The sequence below is a fragment of the Scyliorhinus canicula genome, chromosome 17 (genome assembly GCF_902713615.1).
Source record: "Scyliorhinus canicula chromosome 17, sScyCan1.1, whole genome shotgun sequence".
NCBI lineage: Eukaryota > Metazoa > Chordata > Chondrichthyes > Carcharhiniformes > Scyliorhinidae > Scyliorhinus > Scyliorhinus canicula.
Window position 1 is genome coordinate 99,203,213 of NC_052162.1, and position 17,557 is coordinate 99,220,769.

Consider the following 17,557-nt stretch of genomic DNA (forward strand, 5'->3'; position numbering starts at 1 on the left):
CAATCTGTAACAAGTATTCAGGTGGTTTTCCCAAGTGGTAGCCCTGCTAAAGAGGAGCCAGTGTGTGTTTTGTGCGAGAGCGGTGACTTACTTAGGATACAGGGTGGACAGGGATGCTCTATACCCGGTGGAAATAAGGTTCAGACCATAAAAGGGGCCCAAGCCCAAAGAATGGCATTGAACTCCAGTCATTCCTAGGCCTTGTAAATTACTGTGGAAAGTTCATTGCAAACCTGGCCACTTTATTAGCCCCACTCCTCATCCTGTTTGAAGAAGGACCAGGAATGATTCGGGTTGCCTCACAAGACAAAGCATTTTCCAGAGTAAAAAAGCATCTGCCGTCCACACAGCTCTTCACTCACTATGATCCAGCTATATGCTAATCCTAACATGCGATGACTCCCCTTACACATTGGGGCGGTGCTGGCCCAGATTTGGGATAACGGCATGGATCGTCTTATTACTTTCACTTTGAGGATGCTGTGCAACATTTCACTCAAATTAAGAAGGAGGGCTTGGGGGTAATTAATTAGGTGTCAAGAAAATCCACCAATATGTTTACAGGCAACATTTCTCCATTGTGATTGACCACAAGGCACTGCTCGGACTTTTTAGGGAGGATAAGGGAATCCCAACTATCGCATTGGCTAGAATTCAACATTGGACGCTTCTGGTTGACATGTATAATATTCGTATCACCACTACCCGGATACACAGATTTCCCATGCGCGGAACTCCTTCAGTACTGACTCTCCAACAGTGCAGCACTCCCTCGATACTGCCCCTCTGACAGTGCTGCACTCCCTCAGTACTGACCCTCTGACAGTGCAGCACTCCCTCAGTACTGACTCTCTGACAGTGCAGCACTCCCTCAGTACTGACCCTCTGACAGTGCTGCACTCACTCAGTACTGACCCTCTGACAGTGCTGCACTCTCTCAGTACTGACCCTCTAACAGTGCAGCACTCCCTCAGTACTGACCCTCTGACAGTGCAGCACTCCCTCAGTACTGACCCTCTGACAGTGCAGCACTCCCTCTGTACTGACCTCTGACAGTGCTGCAGTCCCTCAGTACTGACCCTCTGACAGTGCGGCACTCCCTCAGTACTGACCCTCTGACAGTGCAGCACTCCCTCAGTACTGACCCTCTGACAGTGCACCACTCTGTCGTTGCCCTTGCTTCTCAACCAGAATTGTGAGCTACGTGTTCTGGAATCAGGGTTTATATTATTCATTCATGCGATGTCGGTATTGCTGACAAAGTTGGCATTTAATGCCCATTCTTACCTGTACACTAGCAGGTTGTGCTGAGCTGCCAGAGAGTTCTGTGATCACTTTCAAATACAATTTGTACAATTTTGTTTTGAAGAGAAACATTCTGTTGCACTTTCTCTTGTCTTCACACAGATGGTACAATAAAGAAATCACACGAAGTAAAGCAGAGCAGCTTCTGAAACAGGAGGTAATCATTGTTATTCACTTAATACCTTCAAAATACAAATTTCAAAATAGGGCATATTGCGACCGAGAAAGTTCAGAGGTTTGGAGATGACTACTGCCTCCTCTGACACGTCAAGCAAGGCACCAAACTGATTGAAGTTAGTATGTGTGTAAAGCCACACAAAAACAATGGGCAAAATTCTCCGTAAACTGCTGCCAGAATTGGGAAATGCGATGGGCCGGAGAATCGGTTCCGACCCCGAATTCGTGGCGGGAGCCCATTTCATGCCAAATCGCAATTCTTTGTCACCTCAACAGCGGCGTCAATGTGTTCCAGAACGCACATACAGTAAACACCATTTGCATATCATTAGTGGGCATTCTCTGGTATTCTCCGGGGCCTACGCGATTCTCCGCCTCCCAAGGGGTGAATTCCTGACAGCCAGGTTCACTTGGGCTTTTAAAATTCGTGAAACGTGTGCCGTGGCTGCTGATGGAGAGAGAGAAAGTGTCCAAATTCGCCATAGTTTGCCAACAGCCGTGAAGAGACTGTTGGTGTCTGGGATGGATTAGATTGCCCAAGTTCTTGAGTTCTGCTTTGTAAGTCTTCCTGTGAAGGCTCTGGCTGGTGGAGTGTCATGATGATCAGTGTGGAGCCTCGGCTATTTGCAATCTATATTAATGATTTATGAAGTGTCGAAGAATAATGTATCGAAGTTTGCTGATGATGCAAATCTAGGTGTGAATGTAAGCTTTGAGGACACAGAATGGTTGCAAATGGATGTATCCAAATTGGGTAAATGAGCAACAAGGTGACAGATGGAGTGCAGTGTGGTGAAATGAAATGAAATGAAAATCGCTTATTGTCACGAGTAGGCTTCAATGAAGTTACTGTGAAAAGGCCCTAGTCGCCACATTCCGGCGCCTGTCCGGGGAGGCTGGTACGGGAATCGAACCGTGCTGCTGGCCTGCTTGGTCTGTTTTAAAAACCATCGATTTAGCCCAGTGAGCTAAACCAGCCCCCGTGTTGTGAAATGTGAGTCTATTCACTTTGATTGCAAGAATAAAAAAGCAGACTATTTTTTGAAAGGGTAAAACTTGTTGATATTCAGAGAAACTGAGTGTGTACTTATACATGTTACACAAAATGTTAGCATACAGATTCAGGAGACAATTAGGGAGGCAAATGGCATGTAAGCCTTTATTATAAGGGGATTGGGGGACAAGACAGGGTGGGTATAGAAACTGGGCGGCATGGATAAGCTGGGCCGAAGGGCCTATTTCCATGCTGTAAACATCCATGACTATAATAAGGATGATTCGCTACAGTTGTACAGGGTTTTGGTGAGACCACATCTGAAATACGTTATGCAGTTTTGCTCAGGAAAGGTATATTTGAATTGGAAATGGAAAAGCGAAGGTTCACTAGATTGGTCCCTGAGATGAGTGCGTTGCCCTATGATGAGAAGCTGAGTAAATTGGGCTGAAATCCTCTGGAGTTTGGAAGAATGAGAGGTGATCTCATTGAAACACAAGATTCTGAACGGGTTTGTTCAGGTGAACGCTGAGAGATTGTTTCCACTGGTCGGGGAATCTGAAGCATGGGGAAGGCCCAATCCCAGGATTAGGACCGAGATGAGGAGAAATTTCTTCACACAAAGAGTTGTGAATTTTTGGAATTATTTACCCGAGAAGGTTGAGAATATTCCATCACTGTCCAAAATAAACATTTGGACTATTTATGTCCAAAATAAACAGATTTTTGGTCTCTCAGGGAATCATGGAATAATAGGAGTGGGCAAGAAAATGGGGTTGAAGCCTTCAGCCATGATGGCATTGAACGGCAGAGCAGGCTCGAGGGATCATGTGGTCGACTCATATTTCTCATATTCTTATTAACAGTATTTTCAGCCTTTATCTCTTTGTTGCTTTTTTAAAAATCTGATTCTCTGAGATTTGGGGATATTTGCTCTTGTAGATGATTCTCACACCGCTCAGTGCAGTAATCTGTGTTTCGTTTTCAGGCTAAGGAAGGTGCATTCCTACTCCGCAACTCAAGCCAGGCTGGGAAATACACAATGTCTGTCTTCAGCAAAGCACCAGGGTATGTTAAACTCGGGCACCGAATTGCTTCACACCAGACCAGGCTTTCGACAGGAGATTGACCAACAAGCCCCCCCCCATTTACATTGACATTTACATTGAGACACTGGAATTGCCCATCCATTCAACTTACCTTGTACCATCCTTGCAGTCCCATGATCCAATGCTAATGGAGTTATTGATCAATCACAGTGATCAATCTCTATGAGTGAGTCCACAACTGATCCAGGAACGAGTGGAGAGGGGTGGCTTCAATGGGAAATCCCATTGACAGCGGAGGGAGTAGAGAATCTCGCCAGCAGTGAACAGCACGCCAAATTCTCAGTCCTCGCTGGCAGTGGTAGAGGGGCGGACTCGCAACAGCGAATCCTGCCCATTACATCCAAAATATTATTTTTTGAAACAAATTTAATTTATATTTAAATGAATCAATACTTTAATACTAGCTGATTCCATCCTCTCCCTAAGGAGTCGAGATCCATAGATCGGCCGCCCACACAGTGAAATATCCTCAGGTTCGTTTGGAATTCACCCCATTTCAAGCCCAGACTTTGTATTTTTTGTTCTGCTTTGTTTAGACTTCAGGCAGCTGAATACGCGAGGGCCACCCAAGGAAATCAGCAATGCATAACGATAGGGAGGGTGTCGACATCAGGTTATTTTAAAACAAGGATGTGAGGGAGCTATTCCACTGGGATGGACTCCACTTAAACTAGGCTGGGAGCAGTGACCCGGTGAACTGAGTAACCAGTCTGGTTGTTTATTCTGTGCACTGAGCAAGACCACCTGTACTTACAGCAGCTAAAATTCTACACAGATGAGTCAGCACTGCTCGCAAGAGAAAACGGTTCAAACTGGCTGTGCAATGAACTAACTGCAGCTGCTCTCCGGAATAAGACTGAAAGAAACTTAATTTTAACAGCAGATTGTAGTTAAATGCTAAACATAAAATGTAAGCCGGACAATTTTAGAAAGAGATTAACCCTTACAATCTCTCACTTACCCTTACCCAAACTGGGTTGAATAATATGGAGGGGATGTGTACAGCTTGCATCCCCACTGCAATAACCCACATGGGACCCAAGGGGACGACCCAATTGATCTCTCCGTGGGGCTCATGAAATGAGTTCTCCCACTAATGGGAGGAGGCCCATCGGGCTGACGATCATAGAATCAACCCTTAAAAGCCGGCCTGGATTGGGACCAGCATGATCGGTAGTCTCGGTTGGGACCTATGTGCTGCATTCCACGTTGTGGCCCTTTCTTTTGACTGAAAATGAACTGCAATTTTGATTCACCTTCTCAGGTCTCCTGAGCTTTTATACTTGCGTCCCCCGAAGGAAAGTCAGCGTGGAGCCAGCCCACTCTGCACCACCCCGCCCCGCAGCCACAGTACACTTCAGGTTGGCTGAAGAAGGGCAACATGGGACTTCCGCCCCTCATTGGGAAGGAATCCCGCTCTCTGGCCAGCCAATGCAGTTGGGCAGCAGTTACATCCGTCCAAGCAGCGCCAAGAGCATGTTAGTGGCAGCTGCTGGAACTGCAGGAAGAAGGAGGAAGGAAGGGGGTCGAGGCTCTCTGAAGCTGTTAAGTCCGGGGTCTTGGACAGGGAGGGTTTTGACTGGTCAGAGAGGGGAGGGGGAAGTTGGGTTTAAGGCTGGGAGGGCGTGAGGAAGAGAGGGGAGATTTGGTTCAAAGGGAGCCGCCCTCTAGTTCACAAAGGGCAGCCCCTAAAGATTGGGCCCACCTTTCCTTTCTGCCCCCTGAATGTTCCATTTAAAAATCGGCCACGCAAAGGTTTTTTTGGGCCAAAGGTTTTATGGTGTGGGCAACATGTTATCAAGGTCAATATGTATGCTGGTCTGGCTGATGATTTTTCACCCCCCCCCCCCCCCCCCCCTCCCCCCCCCCCCCCCCCCCCCCCCGCCCCATTCCCCATACTATGGGATTGAATTTGGGGGGAGGGTGGCAAGGTGCCCACCCTATTTTACCTGCCTCCCCACTGGAAACATAACCCTGGGGGCAAGTAAAATGGAGCCCTCTATTTGGAGCTACATTCAGTGATGGATTGTTATTTTTGTGCAGTCTTCTCTTAGTGAATGGAATTCTCTTCCCCAGAGAACAGTGGAAGCTCTGTCATTGAATATATTCGAGGCTGAATTAGACAGATTTTTGACTGAAATTGAGAGTCAGAGGGGCAGGCAGAGAAAGTGGGGTGAAGGCCCTAATCATTTTGACCATGGTCTTATTAACTGCCACAACAGGCTCCATAGATTCATAGATGTTTACAGCACAGAAGGATGACCATTCAGCCCATTGTGTGCATGCCAGTCAACAAAGATCCGACTACACTAATCCCATTTTCCTCCCCTTGGCCCATAGCATTATGGCAGCCCAAGTGAATGTCAAAACACTTCTTAAATGTACCGAGAGTTTAAAACTGAACTACCATTTTAGGCAGTGATTTTCAGACTCCCACCACCCTCTGGATAAAATAGATTCTCCTCAAATCCCCTCTTGGTCTTCTGCCTCTTACCTTAAATCTACACCGCCTGGTTACTTACCCTCTACTAATGGAAAAAGTGCCTTCCCATTTGCTCTATCCAAGCCCCTCATAATCTTATACACCTCTATCAGGTCCCCTCTCAATCTTTGCTGCTCCAAGGAAGCCACTCCATGCCCCAGCCTATTCAATCTCTTCTCATAGCTCAGTCCCTCCAGCCCAGGCCACATCCTGGTAAATCTCAACTGTACCCTCTCCAGTGCATCACATCCTTCCAATAATGTGGTGACCAGAACTGCACACAGAATTCCAGTTGTGGCATAATCAGTATTTTATACAGTTCCAGCATAACCTCCCTGCTCTTGTAGTCTGTGCCTCAGCTAATAAAGGCAAGAATCCCTTCTTAGCTACATCATCAGCCTGGCCTGCCACATTCAGAGATCTGTGGATATGTACTTCAAGGTTCCTCCCTTCAGTACTATCCAGAGTCCAACTATTTCTTATTAGCCTTATTGGCGCTCCTCAAGTGTATTATCTCACACTTTTCCGGGTTGAATTCTATTTGCCACTGCTCTGCCCACATGACTAGTCCATTGATGTCCTCCTGCAGTATACGTCTATTCTCCTCATTATTTAGCACCTTCCCAATTTCCATGTCATCCTTGAACCTTTTGTTCATTCCCCCTACATTTGCGCGCAAAGCATTAATGTACACCATCAATAGCAAGGACCAAATGGCCAGCTCCTGATCCTATTTCCAATGTTCTAATGTTCTTGTGATCTTAGAAAGGGTTTAAACAAAAAAAGAAGGGATGGGAAGATTCAGGAAAGAGAGAAAGCAGATGTCAAGGCTCTAAATTAGAGCAACATTTTGGGTAAAAATAAGCAAAGTGGGTTCGGAAGTGACAGTGAAAGTATTAAAGTAAAGAGACATTAATGACGAAGGTGACATTGGGAAAATTTAGGACAATATCAAATGTAATTGTGTGAAGGAATTAATAGTTTATTGATTCATGGGATGTGGGTATCATGTCGCTACTAGAAGATGTAACTAGTAGAGTTGACATGGGGGAGCCAGTGGACGTGGTATATTTGGACTTTCAGAAGGCTTTTGGCAAAGTCCCGCATAAGAGATTAGCATGTAAAGCAAAAGCACATGGGATTAGGGGTAGTGTATTGAGATGGATAGAAAGCTAATTGGCAGACAGGAAATAAAGAGCAGGAATTAACAGATCTTTTTCAAATTGGCAGACAGTGACTAGTGGGGTACTGCAGGGGCTGGTGCTAGGACCCCAGCTATTCACAATATATATTAATCATTTAGATGAGGGAACAAAATATAATAGCTCCAAATTTGCAAATGGCACCAAGTTGAGCAGGGGGGTGTGGGGTGGGGGTGGGTGGCTGCACTATGAGGAGGATGCAGAGATCCTTAAGTGTGATTTGGACAAGTTGTGTGTGGGTTCATGCAGTATAATTTGGACAAATGCTAGGTTATCCACTTTGGTAGCAAAAATGAGAAGGCAGACTATTATCTGAATGACCATAAGTTAGGAGAGTGGGGTCTACAACAAGACCTGGGTGTCCTCATACATCAGTCATTGAAGGTAAGCACGCTGGTAGAGCAGGCGGTAAAGAAAGCAAATGGTATGCAGGCCTTTATTGTGAGAGGGTTTGATTACAGGAGCAGGGATATCTTGCTGCAATTATATAGTGCCTTGGTGAGACCACACCTGGAATATTTTTATCTCCTTATCTGCTAAAGGATGTCCTTGCTGTAGAGGAAATGCAGCGAAGGTTTACCAGACTGTTTACTGGGATGGCAGGATTGAAGTATGAGGAAAGATTGAATCGGTTATGATTATATTCACTGGAGTTCAGAAGAATGAAGGGAGAATCTCATAGAAACCTATAAAATTTTAACAGGACTGGACAGGGTAGATGCAGGAAGAACGTTCCCAATGGTGGGTTTGACCAGAATCAGGGGTCACAGTCTGAGGATACAGGCTGGACCATTTAGGACAGATATGAGGAGATATTTCTTCACCCAGAGAGTGGTGAGCCTGCAGAATTCATTACCACAGGAAGTAGTTGAGCCTAAAACATTGTATGTTTTCAAGAAGCAGTTAGATATAGCAAAGAGGATCAAAGGATATGGGGGAAAGCAGAATTAGGCTTTTGAGTTGGATGATCAGCCATGATCATAATGAACGGTGGAGCAGTCTCAAAGGGGCCGAATGGCCTCCTCCTGTTCCTATTTTTCATGTTTCTATGTATCACTGGCAGGGTCTGTATTTTTTGCCCATCCTTTATTGCCCTTCAACTGATTGGTTCCCTAGGCCATTTTAGAGTCAACCACACAGAACCATAGAATCCCTATTCGGCCCAGCGACTCTGCACCAGCGCTTGAAAGAAAACCTACCTCAGCTCACACCCCTGCCCTATCCCCATAAACCCACCCAACATTTTGAGAACTAAGGGTAATTTAGCATGGCCAATCCACCCAACCTGCACATCTTTGGACTGTGGGAGGAAGCCGGAGCATCCGAAGGAAACCCATGCAGACACTGGGCGAGCGTGCAAACTCCACACAGACAGTCACCCAAGGCCCGAATCGAACCTGTGGCGTTGTGAGGCAGCAGTGCTAACCTCCATTCTGCCCCTTTGCTGTCACATTGTTGTGGTTCTTTCCCAGATGATTTTTATGACGGTCGATGATGATTTTATGGTCACAATTAGCTTTCAATTCCACATTTGTTTTATTAGATGCCAGGACAAGATTTGAACCTATGTCCTCAGAGGATAAGCTTCATGATTACTTGTGACACTATGCCACAGTCTCCCCATTGTCACTGACAGAGACCTGGGACTAGATTCTCCGGTCACCCAGCCACGTGTTTCTTGGCGGCGCGCCATTCGCGGGTGGTATGATTCTCTACTCCTGCCGCTGATCAATAGGATTTCCTCTTGAAGCCACCTCACGCCACCGGGAAATCAGTGGACAGGGCTGCGCTGTTAGCTGGAACAGGAATCCCAACGGTCGGAGACTTCCGGCCCTGGTTCCAAAGTGACTAAGGTTCGAAAATAAATATTCCAAGATAATTGTCTTTCAGAACAGATACAGAAAAAGGAGGGTATAGAGTATAAATCAGGAAATTAGAAGCAAATTTAATAAGGGCAATACAGAAAACATGGGGGACTTTCACGTTCACGCAATGTATTCAAGATCAGCAGATCAAGACTGCGCAGTGTTGTGGTTCAAGAAAGTGGCTCACTAACAACTTTTAAATGGAAATTAGGAATGGACATTAAATGCCGGTCTTGCCAGCGACACTCATATTCTGAGAATGAAAAAAGGCCAACATTTCTGAAGACCGCGTATTTTCGAGACCTCCATCTCCAATTCTGTGTTTTTTGCCCCATTTCCAAGTTCTCTGTGTCACACGCACCTCTCTGTGTTTGCCCCCTGCCCTCCCCCAACCTCTTGTTCCTCTGTGTCTCTTTTCCTCTGCTCCTAATCCAACAGTGTTTATTCTTCCACCTCCTAATTTGATTTCTGTGTGTTTATATATGTTTCTCTCCGAACCTACCCGGATACATTGGAATCAAAGAGGTTGGGTTTCCAGCTACGTGCTATCGTGAGAAGTCAATTTGCATGGAATGAAGGAGCCACTGTCTGACATACCATCAATATTTCCCTATGGAGGCACTTCCCACAATGGAAACAATGGCCTTTATATCAGGAGGTGGCAGAAAGAGGTTTTGAATGAGATTAAAGGGGTCACATTTAACCCTGTCTCCTGCTTTGAGTTTTGGAGGGCATTAAAAGAGATTTTGACATTGAATGTTCTCTTTCAAGGGCAGCGAAAATTCACCAACGATATAGAAAACTTGAAAATAACCAACATTATTATTTTAAGATCTGGGTGAGGGTGCATTAAGTATATTATTGAGTCTCCACCCAGCCCAAATTTCCCTTCCAGTGATTGCTTTGCAGTGTGTAGGCGGTGAATTCTCTAACATTCATTTCATAATACCACCCAGTTAAAATTACCGACAAAGTTGAGAGCTGTAAACCAAACTGCAGCAAACAAAAATGTTTTCACACTGATAAGAAAAATTGTTGAGGCAAGCTGGAGTATGTACTGATCATTTGTGGAATATTAGAAACCTGGATCTTGATTCCTCAATAGAAAATCTTTCATTAAAACGTGCTGTGGAGATCTGAGAGATGGCAAAGTCTGCTGCTCAAGGAAAACCTCTCGGTTACATTTTGGGCCTCTGACAGTCTGAATCAAATCTCAATAAATTGCGTTTTTCACTATTTCAAAGTTGGTGAGGAAATAAGACACCAGGAAATAACATAATTGAATGGCAAGATGTAAGATTTCCAATCAAACAGCAAAGTGGACAATTCAAGGGACATTAACCTATAAACTGACTTCATTCTCAGGTTTCAGGTTGGGAATGAAAAGTGAAATAGAGTGCGGAATGCTGTACCTGTCCAGGGAGTGTTTGATAGGGGCAGTGTAAACGAAGCTTTACTCTGCATCTAACCCCATGCTGAACCTGTCCAGGGAGTGTTTGATAGGGGCAGTGTAAACAAAGCTTTACTCTGCACCTAACCCCGTGCTGTACCTGTCCAGGGAGTGTTTGATAGGGGCAGTGTAAAGGAAGCTTTACTCTGTATCTATCCCCGTGCTGTACCTGTCCTGGGAATGTTTGATGGGGGCAGTGTAGAGGAAGCTTTACTCTGTTTTTAACCCCATGCTGTACCTGTCCAGGGAGTGTTTGATGGGGCCGTGTAGAGGAAGATTTACTCTGTATCTAACTCCGTGCTGTACCTGTCCTGGGAGTATTTGATGGGCACAGTGTAGAGGGAGGTTTACTCTGTATCTAACCCCGTGCTGTACCTGTCCTGAAAGTGTTTGATGGGGACAGTTTAGAGAGAGCTTTACTCTGTACCTAACCCTGTGCTGTACCTGTCCTGTGAGTGTTTGATGGGGACATTGTCGAGGGAGCTTTATTCTGCATCTAACCCCATATTGTACCTGTCCTGGACGTATTTAATAGTGACAGTGTAAATGGAGCCTTACTCTATAACTAACCCCATTCTGTACCTGTCCTGGAAGTGTTTGTTAGGGACAGTGTAGAGAGAGCTTTACTCTGTATCTAACCCTGTGCTGCACATGTCTTGGACGTGTTTGATGGGGACAGTGTAGGGAGAACCTTAGTCAGTATCTAACCCCATGCTGTATCTGTCCTGGGAGTGTTTGATGGGGACAGTGCGGTGGGAGCTTTACCCTGTATCTAACACCATGCTGTACCTGTCCTGGGAGTGTTTGACGGGGGCAGTTTTTATATCACTCACGATTCTCACCTTGATATGCACCAAAAATAAATCTTGAACTGAAGTGGGTGTTTTGAGCAGCTAATATTGGACACCCAGATGTGAGTTTGAGGTTGTGTTTGTTTCTGTTAGTTGCAGCTTGCTGGTTACCTCCTGTAACTGGAAGGGATAAGCAGGCAGTGTAAAAGGAGAAGTGAAAGACTCATGACCTGCTGCTTCAGTGAGAATCAATGCTCAGCAGCATTGCAGCGTGCATTTACATATTACAAAATAACAGCTCGCCTGTGACAAGACTTGAATGTAATATCCCTCCTGTAGCCAGCAGTGGACTTTGAGCGGGGATTATTGTTAATGGCTAATGCTTCAAACTGGTGCTGTAATTGAGGGAACATTTCTTGTCAGCGGCATGATTTAGACATTCTGCCGCACCCAATTATTCCAGCAATCACTCTAATGGTAGGAGACGAGTGCAACGTGTGTTAGCTAATGTGTGCTGAATACTATGTATCGCTGCCTGTCTTTCAGTCCACCTCTTTACAAGTCAACAGCTTAACAAATCTTACATTTGGCATTTGATTAACGCCACCTCCTAACTCACCCTGTCTGCTCTCCGACTGTGATGTTGCACTGGGTGAGGTTCTGGACTATAGCACCCTGTTTTTCCAATAAAGGGAAGATATTGATTCACCAGCTTCTACAGACAGTCGCGTGACATTGGCATGGCTCTATGTGTGGGTGGCAGGCAGTCTGCTCCCCCTGCCCACTCATACCCAGTTGCTTCGCATCAAGCAAGTGTTGACTGATTTTGTGTGGCCTGAGAACTCCCATTCATTTCTAATGCCCCCAAAGTTAAGGCAAAAGAAAAAGATTTTTCACTCTTCATGAGCTCAGACATCAGAATTGACATCTAACAAATTATGTTTGGTGAGTCGTCCCTGAAATAGTGTAGGAAGTGCAGGTTTCTGCATGGCAAGATCTCACAAACAGTAATGTCATCGGAACAGGTGTATGCCATTCAGCCGCTCATGCCTGGTCCGCCATTCAACGAGATCATGGCACATCTGTGGCCTACCTCCATATACCTGCCTTTGACCCATATCCCTTAATACCTTTGCTGAACAAAAGTCTATCTATCTCAGATTTAAAATTAACCACTGATCTAACTTCAACTGAAATGAAAAAATGAAAATCGCTTATTGTCAGGAGTAGGCTTCAATGAAGTTACTGTGAAAAGCCCCTAGTCGCCATATTCCGGCGCCTGTCCGGGGAGGCTGGTATGGGAGGCTGGTACTGCCGTTTGTGGGAGAGAGTTCCAAACCTCTACCAACCTTTGTTGTTGAAGTGTTATGTAGAATGTAGTCGGAAAGCATACGGAATGCTTGCCTTCATTGGACAGGGCATCGAGTATAAAAACTGGCAAGTCATGCTATAATTGTGTCGAACCTTGGTAAGGCCGCACTTGGAATATTGAGCGCAATTCTGCTCGCCACTCTACCAGAATGATCTGGCGGCTTTGGAGAGGGTGCAGAGGAGGTTTACCAGTATATTGCCTGGTCTGGATGATGTTAGCTATGAGAAGATGCTGATTAGACTTGGGCTGTTTCCATTAGAACAACGGAGGTTGAGGGACGGCCTGATAGAGGTCTACAAGATTATGAGGGGCATGGATAGAGTGGATGGGCAGGCACTCTTTCCCAGGGTGGAGCGGTCAGTCACTGGGGAGCATAGGTTTAAGGTTCGTAGGGCAAAGTTTAGATGAGATGTGCAAGACATGTTTTTTACGCAGAGGGTGGTGAGTGCTGGAACGCGAAGCCAGGGGAGGTTTTGGAAGCCGACACATTAACGGCGTTCAGAAGGCATCTCGACAAATACATGGATAGTATGGGTAAAGAAGGATACGGTACTAGGGAATGCTGAGGGTTTTGGCCAAGGGTGATATCATGACCGGTACAGGTTTGGAGGGCCGAAGGGTTGCTATTGTGCTGTATTGTTCTTTGTTCTTTTGTTTATTACCCTTGCATTCCCAATGGTATTTACTATTGCCCCCCCGCCCCTCCCCACACACACATTGTGCATTCAAGCTGAACTCAATAGCGGAGACTGGGGCCATTGGTAGGGGGAGAAACAGCAAGCTCCCACTCCCTTCACCCAGGATCTCACCAGCCCATACCAGCTGGCATCAAGGAGAGGAAAGACCTAACCCCCTTCTGAGGTACATTTTCCCTTCCTGTCCAGAGATGGCAATCCACAGTACGGAATGAATGTTTCATATGGCTGTCTAGCATCACCTTGTGGTGGAGTTTATAATTTCTGAAGGAAGTGTGTAACAGTCGATGAAGTGAGTGGTTCCTGAAACAACACAATGGGCTGAATTATACAAGGCCAGCAAGCTAAAGCTTCAGAGGTCAGAGCCTTCCTCTCCCCCGAGCAGCCATTTCCTTTAATATCTTTGCTCAACAAAAATCTATCTATCTCAGATTTAAAATTAACCACTGATCTAACTTCAACTGACGTTTGTGGGAGAATCAGGAAGTGCCGCCTCAGAATGCTACCGTCTGGAAGGCTGGCAACTATCCAGAACTTTCGGTGTGGCACTGGATCATTTGCGTCGGGAGGAGGTCAGTCTCGCTATGTGCCAAGATAGCAGATCACAGCCAGGAGGACAAGGTGGGTCGGAGGTTGGGAGAAGCCTGGGAGTGAGGTTAACTGGGGTCTGGGGCAGGAGGGGGTTGCTACATCCAAGGGTCAGAGGCCACCTGATGGGCTCAGTGGGCCTGTCCACTACCAGTCACACAGGGAAACCTGCCAAGCCCGGCATTTGGTGTAGGTTGAAGAATAGATCCTGGGAGGGCCGGATGAGCTCATACCTAACTTGAGAAGGTGGTGGTGAGCTGCCTTTGTGAATCGCTGCAGTCCATATGGTGGAGGTACACCCACAGTGCTGTAAGGAAGGGAAATGCAGGACAATGACAGTGAAGGAATGCCAATATATTTCCAAGTCAGGATGGTGTAAAACTTGTAGGGGAACCTCCAGGTGCTGGTGTTCCCAGGCATCTGCGGCTCTTCTCCTTCTAGATTGTAGAGGTCGGGGGTTTTGATGCCTTGGTGAGTATCTGCATTGAATCTTGTAGGTGATAAAAGAACAAAGAAAAGTACTTCACAGGAATAGGCCCTTCAGCCCTTTCAAGCCTGCCCATATCCCTCTATTCGCATCCTATTCATGTATTTGTCAAGATGCCCCTTAAACGTCACTATCATCCCTGCTTCTACCACCTCCTCCGGCAGCGTGTTCCAGGCACCCACTACCCTCTGTGTAAAATACTTACCTCATACATCTTCTCCATCTCCTGGGGCAGCACGGCAGCACAAGTGGCTTCACAGCGCCATGGTCCCAGGTTCAATTACCCGCTGGGTTACTGTCTGTGCGGAGTCTGCACGTTCTCTCCGTGTCTGCATGGGTTTCCTCCGGGTGCTCCGGTTTACTCCCATAGTCCAAAGACGTGCAGGTTAGGTGGATTGGCCATGATAAATTGCCCTTAGTGACCAAAAAGGATAGGAGGGGTTATTGGGTTATGGGGATCGGGGGGAAGTGAGGGCTTAAGTGATGGGCTGAATGTCTTCCTTCTGCACGGTATGTTCTATGTTTATGTTCGTAAACCTTGCCCCTTGCACCTTAAACCTATGCCCCCTAATAATTGACCCCTCTACCCTGGGAAAAAGTCTCTGACTCTCCACTCTGTCTATGCCCCTCATAATTTTGTAGACCTCTATCAGGTCGCCCCTCAACCTTCCTTGCTCTAATTTTAATGTTCCAATGTTTAAAACCAATTTTATTCAACCTCTCCTCATAGCTAATGCCCTCTATTTCAGGCAACATCCTGGTAAATCTCTTCTGCACCCTCTCTAAAGCCTCTACATCCTTCTGGTAGTGTGGCGACCAGAATTGAACACTATACTCCAAGTGTGGCCTAACTAAGGTTCTATGCAGCTGCAACATGACTTGCCAATTTTTATACTCAATGCCCCAGCCAATGAAGGCAAGCATGCCGTATGCATTCTTGACTACCTTCTCCACCTGTGTTGCCCCTTTCAGTGACCAGTGGACCTGTACACCAAGATCTCTCTGACTGTCAATACCCTTGAGGGTTCTACCATTCAATGTATATTCCCTACCTCTATTAGACCTTCCAGAATGCATTACCTCACATTTGTCTGGATTAAACTCCATCTGCCATCTCGCTGCCCAAGTCTCCAAACAATCCAAATCCTGCTGTATCCTCCGACAGTCCTCATCGCTATCTGCAATTCCACCAACCTTTTGTGTCGTCCGCAAACTTACTAATCAGACGAGTTACATTTTCCTCCAAATCATTTATATATATTATGAACAGCAAAGGTCCCAGCACTGATCCCTGCGGAACACCACTAGTCACAGCCCTCCAATCAGAAAAGCACCCTTCCATTGCTACTCGCTGCCTTCTATGACCTAGCCAGTTCTGTATCCATCTTGCCAGCTCACCCCGATCCAGTGTGACTTCACCTTTTGTACCAGTCTACCATGAGGGACCTTGCCAAAGGCTTTACTGAAGTCCATATAGACAACATCCACTGCCCTACCCTACATCAATCATCTTTGTGACTTCCTCAAAAAACTCTATCAAGTTAGTGAGACACAACCTCCCCTTCACAAAACCGTGCTGCCTTTCGCTAGTACGACCACTTGCTTCCAAATGGGAGTAGGTCCTGTCTCGAAGAATTCTCTCCAGTAATTTCCCTATCACTGATGGAAGGCTCCCCGACCTGTAGTTCCCTGGACTATCCTTGCTACCCTTCTTAAACAAAAGAACAACATTGGCTATTCTCCAGTCCTCCGGGACATCACCTGAAGACAGTGAGGATCCAAAGATTTCTGTCAAGCCTCAGCAATTTCCTCTCTTGCCTCCTTCAGTATTCTGGGGTAGATCTTATCAGGCCCTGGCGACTTATCCACCTTAATATTTTTCAAGACGCCCAACACCTCTTCTTTTTGGATCTCAATGTGACCCAGGCTATCAACACACCCTTCTCCAGACTCAACATCCACCAATTCCTTCTCTTTGGTGAATACTGATGCAAAATATTCATTCAGTACCTCGCCCATTTCCTCTGGCTCTACTCATAGATTCCCTCCCCTGTCCTTCAGTGGGCCAATCTTTTCCCTGACTACCCTCTTGCTTTTTATGTATGTGTAAAAAGCCTTGGGATTTTCCTTAACCCTATTTGCCAATGACTTTTTGTGACCTCGTTTAGCCCTCCTGACTCCTTGCTTAAGTTCCTTCCTACTTTCCTTATATTCCACATAGGCTTCGTCTGTTCCCAGCCTTCTAGCCCTGACAAATGTCTCCTTTTTCTTTTTGACGAGGTCTACAATATCTCTCGTTATCCAAGGTTCCTGAAATTTGCCATATTTATCCTTCTTCCTCACAGGAACGTGCCGATCCTGAATTCCTTTCAACTGACATTTGAAAGCCTCCCACACGTCAGATGTTGATTTACTCTCAAACATCCGCCCCCAATCTAGTTTCTTCAGTTCCCGCCTAATATTATTATAATTAGCCTTCCCCCAATTTAGCACATTCACCCTAGGACCACGCTTATCCTTGTCCACCAGCACCTTGAAAACTTACTGAATTGTGGTCACTGTTCCCGGAATGCTCCCCCACTGAAAACTCTGCCACTTGGCCGGGCTCATTCCCCAATACCAGGTCCAGTACAGCCCCTTCCCTAGTTGGACTATCTACATATTGTTTTAAGAAGCCCTCCTGGATGCTCCTTACAAACTCTGCCCCAACCAGGCCCCGAGCACAAAGTGAGTCCCAGTTAATATTCGGGAAGTTAAAGTCTCCCATCACAACAACCCTGTTCCTTTTACTCCTTTCGAAAATCTGTCTACCTATCTGCTCCTCTATCTCTCGCTGGCTGTGGGAGGCCTGTAGTAAACCCCCAACATTATGACTGCACCCTTCTTATTCCTGATCTCTACCCATATAGCCTCGCTGCCCTCTGAGGTGTACTCCCGCAGTACAGCTGTGATATTCTCCCTAACCAGTAGCGCAACTCCGCCACCACATTTACATCACCCTCTATCCCGCCTGAAACATCTAAATCCTGGAATGTTTAGC

The 17,557-nt window shown here is 46.1% G+C and overlaps 1 protein-coding gene across 4 annotated transcripts in view; it reads left to right on the top strand.

Moving 5' to 3' along the window:
- btk (Bruton agammaglobulinemia tyrosine kinase) overlaps positions 1–17,557 on the top strand; it is a 216,173-nt gene that overhangs the window by 136,691 nt on the left and 61,925 nt on the right. For all 4 annotated transcript variants that reach the window (XM_038775528.1, XM_038775531.1, XM_038775530.1 and 1 more), the window contains exons 10-11: positions 1,408–1,462; positions 3,465–3,544. In XM_038775528.1, coding sequence (XP_038631456.1) covers positions 1,408–1,462; positions 3,465–3,544 — 135 coding nt within the window. The remainder of the gene's footprint in view (positions 1–1,407; positions 1,463–3,464; positions 3,545–17,557) is intronic.